We start from the raw sequence: 8,189 nt of genomic DNA, 5'->3' as shown, positions 1-8,189 counted from the left end.
ATAAATGAAATATATAAAAATAATAAATATTTTAAAATAGTAAGAAAAAATAAATTATAAGATACTTGTTAATTATATAAATTTTAAAGATAAATAAATAAAAAAAATATAATAATATAAATTAAAAAATAATAAAAAAGATGTTATTACAAAAAAATATAATTAGGTAAAGATATTAAATATAAATATAAATATAAAAAATATATATATATAAATATATTAATGGATATATATAAATATATATATTATATATATATATATATATAAATATATATATATACATATTATTTTTTTTTTTTTTATGATTTTTTAATTATATTTTAGAAAAATTATTAAAATTAATATCAAAATTTTTTTATTATTATAATTTTTTTTTATAACTAATATAACTTTTTTTTAAAAAAATAAAAACATAACATTAAAACAATAAAAACATGTTAGCCAAAAAATTAGTACTTGCCCGTGCTAATAATTAACCTGACCCTTTTAAAAAAGATGAGTTTCCATTATTAAAAAATATTGCAATTGATACAGTAGCTAAAAATTTTCATCTTTATCCTGAACTTACAGGTTTACCTGAGCATATAAAAGACATAGTTAAAATTAAAAAAACATATTTTTTTTTTAAAAAAATAAAATTAAATAGATTATTTAAAAAACAACTACAGATCTTCCTATTTTAATAACAGCTTAAAATATATACTAAGAAGCATATTGGTAAAGATCATGTAAAAATAGATGGGGAACATCTCATAAGCCAATAAATATAGAAGATCATGGGCGTTCTTGGAAAGTCGCATATTTGGAAAGATATATGGAAGAATTTCTTGTTAATGTATAAAGTGCGGATGAAAATGAAAGAAAATAAATTATTTAAAGTGAATTAAGAGTGGCTTATAGTTGGATACATACTCTTAATATTTAAAATACTAATTAGCCTTTGGATATTGAGTATATTTGTAAAAATTTGCCACTTTTAACTTCTTTGTAAGTTTCTTATGGTTTAAAATATACAGGAATGGAATATAATAGATAGAGTATTGGAATGAAACTTTCTGAAGCTGCAAATTTAGGAGAAGCTATAAAAAATAGTTAAGCTTTGGTAAATATAATTATATATATATATTTTATTTTTTGTTTAATATATATGTAGCTTTCTGTTAGTTTATCTGCTAATATTATAGATGATGATTTATTAAGATTTATTATGGCTGGTGTTAATATGAATAGTTCTTTAATAGAATTAAATTTATCTCATAATAAATTAGAAGATTAAGGGTATTTTATATATTATTATTTTAAAATAAAATTATATAATTAGTGCAAGAAGATTAGCAAAATTTTTAATGAGAAATGAAATATTATTATATTTAAATTTATCGAATAATTTAATAGGTTATGAAGGTTCGCGTTATTTTGCTTAAGCTTTAAAGATTAATAAAACATTATAATATTTGAGCTTAAAACTAAATAATTTAGGTGATAAAGCGGGAAAGAAACTATTTTAAGATTTAGTAATAAATAAAACACTATAAGAATTGGATGTATCAGGAAATTAATTTGATTATGAAGTAAATAAATGTATTTTTTATTATAAACTTTTTTGCAATTTTTATTGATTTTATTTAATATTTTTCTTTAAAATAAATAACAATAAATATATATATATATATATATATATATATATATATATATATATTTATATATTATATATAGACAGCACTAAAATTAAGTGATTATATAGCAGATTCTATGTGCTGTTTAAAGATTTTAGTTATAGGAAATAATGATTTTGGTGATAGTAGTTTTGAAACATTAAAAATAGGGTTTACTAAAAATTATTCACTTTCAAAATTAGATATTAGAGGATGCAAATTTAGCAAAACATAAAGAGAAAGAGAAAGGGAAATAAATAATTAATTTATGTTATATGAAATGACTGAGTCAGAAAGGGAATTAACAGAAATTATATTAAAACATGATTTAACAGCGTAAAAAATATAATTCTTTAGATTTGCAGATTATTAGGAAATATAAAATGCTAAATAAGCAGAAAGAAAAAATGAATTAGAGAAGCTGTAAAAATAATAGCTATAAAACAACTAATAATAAAAATAATAAGAAGAAAATATAGTAAAAGAATGATAAAAACATTATATATATATATATATATATATATATATATATATATATATATATGCATTATATATATATTTATATTCTTATATTTTTTTATATTTTTTTTTTATATCTTTTTTAAATATCATTTGTTAAATTTTTTTTTATTTCTAAATTATTTTCTTAATATATATTTCATAAAATATGTATATTATTATTTTTTGTAATATTTATAATAGAAATAAATTACATAAATTATAAATAATATATAATTATAATAATTTCTTTAAAGATACAATAATTAAAATGTTAATATTCATAAATAATTTATTATTTTTTTTAATAATATACTTAAATTAAATATTTTAAATTTTTTATAAAAAAAATAAAAATATTTATAAATTTTAATTATTAATTAAGTTTTATAATTTGATTATTAAAAATATTTAAAATAAATATATTATATTTATTAAATTTAATTAATTATATTTAATATTTAAATATAATTAATTAAAAAGTATACATATCAATATCATATATATTAAACATACATATTTTTTTTTATAATTTTTCTGTTTTACAATTATTAATTTGTCTTTATAAATAATATATGTATTAATAAATATATATATAGAATAAAAATTATTTAATTTTTTTTATCTTAAAATTAAAATAAATAAATCTATCAATTATTTGAATTTCCTGTATCATTTAAAAAATCAAAATCATTCTCATTTAAAGGTTAAGGTTATTAATCTTCACCTGTATGCAAGAAATTACTATTAATACTACTTTCTTGGTCTACTTTTTCCCTATATATAGTATTTTTAAAAAAATATAAAAATAATAAATTTTATTTACTAAAATCCTCTAATGAATTAATTTAAATTCTCATTTTAAGCCAAAACTAATTTAATATTATTTTACAATTATTAAATTTAAATATTTTTTTATTCTATATTTTCTTTATTATTTTTATTATTTTAATCTTTTTTATAACCTTCTATTACTTCATTTAATTAATTTATTTTTTCTTTCATTTTTATATTCTATGATTTATTATTTTTTAATATTAAAAATATATAAATAATAAATATATATATATATATATATATATATTTATATTTATTTATATCTTACTTATTATTATGCTTCTTAAAATTTCTAACACATCATCACATAAGTCTTTTCGTCACAATTGGATAGATTTTTACTTATAAATTTACTTTTTCTTTAAGGATGAGCCTTTTAAAATAATTAAACAGGACATTATCCAAACTCAGTAACCTAAGTTTCCATAGCAGCTTTTTCATAAGGTGAATTATATTAATTCCATTAAACGTTTTATTCATACGTTAAAGGATAAAATAAATTATTTGCTTTTTTAGCTGCTTCACCTTATTATTTATACCCGAAAATTAAATCTATCCAATTATTTATATTTTCACTTACATAATCGCTTTCTAAGCAAATCTTCATTTTTTATATATAATCATGTATACTCTATAATTAAATATATATAAATATAACATTAATAATATTTTACATGTGCCCAGTTAGGTAATATCACATCATCTATAGATTCTCCTTCCGGTGTAATACCAAGTTCTAATTTTTCATTATTAACTAAAAAATCTCCATCTGAATAATAAAATTCGGGAATTAATTCTTTGAAATCAGCTTCTAAATTTAATGTAGCTTACCATGTATTTTCTACACTTCTAAAAATCCTATCACTTGGTCCAAAAACTCCATTTTATAATTTTATTACAAACTCAGGTATTTTTCTAATCAAAAAATAAACTATCAATCCAGGTGAACTATAATGAGTTGGGTATATATAACCCTCTGCATTTTTGTGTTTTTCTTAATAAATATTTGTATAAAAATCCTAATTAAAATATAATAATATATAAAAAAAAATATAAATATTTAATACTTTAAGTTTTTATAATCTATGTTTATTTATAGCTCCTATAGGCTTTGAAAGATCTCTAAAAAAATCAGGATTATCCAATTCTAAATTATTTGTTTTATGATCTTAAACGACCCAAGGAAAAACAGGATAAGCACTAATATCATTAAAAGATCTATTAGCTATAGTATTTAAATACATTATATATTCAAAATTAGATATACTTCTATTTATCCAAAGTTTTTATACTTAATCTTTTGTCATTCCATATTATTGAACCTTATTACAATTTTTATCTAAAAAATCGAATACAGATTATTGTATTTTATTATCGTCAAAAATTAATAATAAACTCCTCTTTTTATTATAAAGCCATATTTCTATTCCTATATGTTTCATTAAGTACCTGTATTTTAAAATACATTTTACATCACTTAGTTTACATTCGATTATTTTCTAGTCTATACTATTTATTAAAGGACAAAAAATTAAATTATATTCATTTACAACAGTAAAAAAGCCATGTTAATTTCCTTTATTTTTTTGTTTAATATTATGTTTTATTTTATTTTTAAATAAAAAAAAACCTTCAGGGACTACTTTTTAACATTTAAAAATAAAATCGACTTATTTATTTTAAATCTTTTTTTAATTTACAAATTCTTTTATACTTTATTAAACAGAATTGTCAATTAGGAAATTAATATATTGTTATTCGTCTTTTGTTTTCATAAATCCATCGAAAAATTTCAAAAATTTAATTATTTATTCTTTAGAATTATTTTTGTCCAAACTAATTACAATGTTATCGTAATTCTTTTTTTTGAAAAAATATTTTTTATATATTTTTTTTAATAATTACTTTTTCGGTTAAATAAGGGGTAACAGGATTTCTATATATAACAAAAACTTTTTCATTTTAAATAAAAATGGTGTTTAAAATAACGTCTTTAAAATAATTTGTAGTTAATTAGTTAGAGTTACAAACATTCGTGTTATTTTTATTTTTTTATTTAGGAATATATAATCTTTCAATTAATTCAAATGTATTATTTTGTTTATTTGTATTAGGTTATTTTTATTTATTTTAGATTTATTTAATTTCTTTATCTAGTTATGCTTCCTAAGTTTTAATGTATATATATATATATATATATATATATATATATATATATATTTATATATATATATTTATATATATATATATATATATATTTTATTTATAATTATTATATTTTACATTTAAATTATTGATTTCTGTAGAGGTTAATAATAATGCTTTTAGTTTTAAATGATTTACTCCTTTAACTAATTTTAAAAATAAATTGTTTGAATATTTCATTTTTAATAATGGCAAATCTATTTCTTAAGGTTCAAAAATTAAAGATCTGCTACATAAATGTAATTTACCTTATATTCTATTATTAAAGTTTAATATTTTTATTTTTTATTTAATTAATTTTACTCTTCATAATGTAAATCTACTATTAATGCAACGTTTAATGACAGAATATAATATTCATTTGATTCTAAATGTAATAAGTTAAAATTTTTTTAGGCTTTTTTATTGAAGAAAGAGTATAAAACATTTTATATTTTTTTGATAATTTTTTTTTTTATTTTTTTTTTTTAAATTATTTTAATTTTTAAATTATCTATATGAAATTTCTATTTTTTATTTTTTATTTTTTTTGTATTTAAATAATTAAAATAAATAAAAAATATTATATTTAATTTTTTTAAAATATTTTATTTTATTTATATTTATTGAGATTTTTTTATTAGTTGCTGTTTTTTTTATTTCTTTTTTTTATTATATATAAAAAAAAACTATAAATAATATTTAAACAATTATTTTTGTTATATATTTTATATATATAAATATATTTAAATATTTTTTTATATATATAAATTTACTTTTTTTTTTTTTTTTTTTTTTTTTAAAAATAAAATAATAAATAAATTTAAATAATTATGAATAAATAATAAATTATTAAATACTTATTATTTTATAATATTATAATATATAAAAAAATTATTTTAAAAATAATTTTAAATGAATTCAGAAATAAATAATTATAATAAACTCCCTATCAACTAAGAAGATTATAATAAACTTGCAATTAACTAAGAAAATTCTAATAAAAAATAAGATTTTTTTAATTGTCTTCATTTAAATAAAGTATAATTCAAAAATTCATTATATTGCTTTTTATGCGGTATAAATATACATGTAATTAAAATAAAAAAACAAAAATAATTAAATATCATTTTTTTTTTTATAAAAAAAAAAATAGGAAAATTCATAAGCTTATAAAACTTAAACTTATAAATATATTCCTTATATTGACCCTAAAAAACAATATGCATAATTGATAAAAAATTCAAAAATTTTAATAAAAATAAAAATTTATAATTAAGATTCTTAATATTAAAAAGTAATTTTTTTTTTTTTTTTTTATGTTTAAAAGTAAAATAAAAAAATTAAAAAAAAAAATATTAAAATAAAATAAAATATATAGATTAGAGATTATTTAATAGAATTCATAAATAATCTTTCTTAATAATTATAACTTTAATAAAATACATTACATTTAGCAATAATAATAATGGATTATATTTAATTATAAAATCTGAATATTTAGCCTTTTTAATTTAAAGTATATGCAGCTACATGCCTAATGGTAGCTGCAAAAGCTATTGAATTAGATGCTAAAATTCCTTTTATTTCTAAACTAAAAAAATATAGTGTATTAATAGATATTAAATCAGTTGATATTAAAGATGTAGAACAAATAATATTATAAAAATTAAATTTTAATTTATAATTTGGAACTAATATTGATATTTTATAATATTATTTAACTCAAGGAATTGTTTTTTCAAGTGATTTTTTGATATATGAAGATGAAAATAATATTGATATTTTTTAAAATGAAATTTAAAAGAATTTAATTTAAAGTTTTAATAATATTTAAATTTAAGATAAAGAAAATCTTAAAGGGGTATAGAATATAGAATAAAAGAAAAAAAAAATTTCTTAAATAAATGAAGAAAAGTTATTATTTTTAATATAAAAAATAGAAAAACAGGCAATATAATTAGCAAATTTAATAATTAAAGGTATGTTTTATTTTTATAAGAAAAAAAAAAAAAGAATCAAAGCTTTTATTAATATGAAATTTAAATATTGGCAGGCGCTTGTGTTGCTTTTTTGAGAAAAATTAATAATATTTAACCAATATGGAATTATGAATTAAGTTAAATAAGTAATTTTCAAATAGATGATAAAGAAATTTAGAGTTGCTTGAGTTTATTAGAACAGAGGTTTAAATAAAAACTTTAAAATGATTGTTTTGAAATAAATAGCTGTATAGAATAATAGTAAAGATAAACAAATAGAGAAAGTTAAAAGCTCTAATAGTAATAATAGTAATAATAATAATAATAATCATAATAATTATTTTAATAATAATAGTAAAAATAATAGTAATAAAGTAATTTATAAGAAAAAATTATTTATTTTATAATAATATAAATTAACTGTATAAAAATTAAAATTATCTTTTTAATAATTAATAATAATTTAATTTTTTTAATAAAATTAAACTTCTTATATAAATTAAAAAATTATTTTTAAAGCAATTAAATTGGGCATTAATAATAATAATATTAATAATAATAATAATTATAATATTAAACGAAATTAGGATATAATATTCTTACTAATAATAATTGTTTTAAAAACATTTAAAATATAAATCTTTAATATTAACCTAATACTAATTTTAATGCATATATTAGGTACGATACATCTAATAAATGATAAAAAAATTATGTTATCTATATTTTTTAATATTATTAGTAAAAAAAAAATAACAAGGAAAAAAAGTTAAACATTAAAAAATTAATATAGAGTTTATATTTAAATATTTTATATTATAAAAAAATATTAAATATAATTATTTTTAAAATAAAAAATTTATAAATAAATAAATATATAAATATATATATATATATATATATATATATATTTATGGTAAAAAAAAATGTTTAATGATTTATAACAAAAGGTTATAGGAGATTATATATTTCAAACAAAGTTTGTTATTGGATAAGGCTAATATGGTAAAGTATTTTAGGGAAAGAACTAAAA

General features: G+C 15.3%; 2 protein-coding genes across 2 annotated transcripts, besides 25 other annotated features; one reads left to right on the top strand and one right to left on the bottom strand. All coding sequences in view use genetic code 6, as the record gives it.

Annotated features, from left to right (window-relative positions):
- Positions 1 to 176: 176 nt before the first annotated feature.
- Positions 177 to 278: a microsatellite.
- Positions 201 to 285: a microsatellite.
- Positions 286 to 391: 106 nt separating this feature from the next.
- IMG5_170260 (leucine rich repeat protein) lies at positions 392 to 2,145 on the top strand (the record flags this gene model as incomplete). Its single annotated transcript, XM_004029882.1, has 4 exons — positions 392 to 596; positions 647 to 1,278; positions 1,322 to 1,571; positions 1,717 to 2,145. Exons 1-4 carry the CDS (start codon positions 435 to 437, stop codon positions 2,143 to 2,145), a joined length of 1,473 nt encoding a protein of 490 aa, XP_004029930.1. The 5' UTR covers positions 392 to 434.
- Positions 1,658 to 1,715: a microsatellite.
- Positions 2,146 to 2,154: 9 nt separating the features above from the next.
- Positions 2,155 to 2,220: a microsatellite.
- Positions 2,221 to 2,227: 7 nt separating this feature from the next.
- Positions 2,228 to 2,258: a microsatellite.
- A 301-nt stretch (positions 2,259 to 2,559) lies between these two features.
- Positions 2,560 to 2,631: a microsatellite.
- Positions 2,571 to 2,627: a microsatellite.
- Positions 2,632 to 2,803: 172 nt separating the features above from the next.
- On the bottom strand, positions 2,804 to 5,688 carry IMG5_170250 (hypothetical protein; the record flags this gene model as incomplete). The annotated part of the gene is made up of 10 exons (XM_004029881.1): positions 2,804 to 2,930; positions 2,980 to 3,025; positions 3,119 to 3,167; positions 3,259 to 3,621; positions 3,665 to 4,009; positions 4,058 to 4,566; positions 4,621 to 4,849; positions 4,896 to 5,156; positions 5,274 to 5,451; positions 5,499 to 5,688. Coding segments are annotated over 10 exons (2,297 nt in total), but the record flags the coding sequence as incomplete, so codon positions are not given.
- Positions 3,197 to 3,253: a microsatellite.
- Positions 3,212 to 3,253: a microsatellite.
- Positions 5,170 to 5,248: a microsatellite.
- Positions 5,208 to 5,285: a microsatellite.
- Positions 5,622 to 5,665: a microsatellite.
- Positions 5,654 to 5,688: a microsatellite.
- Positions 5,689 to 5,884: 196 nt separating this feature from the next.
- Positions 5,885 to 5,965: a microsatellite.
- Positions 5,951 to 5,975: a microsatellite.
- A 133-nt stretch (positions 5,976 to 6,108) lies between these two features.
- Positions 6,109 to 6,179: a microsatellite.
- Positions 6,180 to 6,403: 224 nt separating this feature from the next.
- Positions 6,404 to 6,450: a microsatellite.
- Positions 6,451 to 6,497: 47 nt separating this feature from the next.
- Positions 6,498 to 6,553: a microsatellite.
- Positions 6,500 to 6,543: a microsatellite.
- Positions 6,500 to 6,549: a microsatellite.
- An 898-nt stretch (positions 6,554 to 7,451) lies between the features above and the next one.
- Positions 7,452 to 7,529: a microsatellite.
- Positions 7,530 to 7,691: 162 nt separating this feature from the next.
- Positions 7,692 to 7,729: a microsatellite.
- A 271-nt stretch (positions 7,730 to 8,000) lies between these two features.
- Positions 8,001 to 8,040: a microsatellite.
- Positions 8,012 to 8,067: a microsatellite.
- Positions 8,030 to 8,067: a microsatellite.
- Positions 8,068 to 8,189: the final 122 nt, after the last annotated feature.

Source organism: Ichthyophthirius multifiliis, assembly GCF_000220395.1.
Source record: "Ichthyophthirius multifiliis unplaced genomic scaffold scaff_1120509251255, whole genome shotgun sequence".
NCBI classification, from domain to species: Eukaryota; Ciliophora; class Oligohymenophorea; order Hymenostomatida; genus Ichthyophthirius; species Ichthyophthirius multifiliis.
This window is presented reverse-complemented; position numbering and strand designations above follow the sequence as displayed.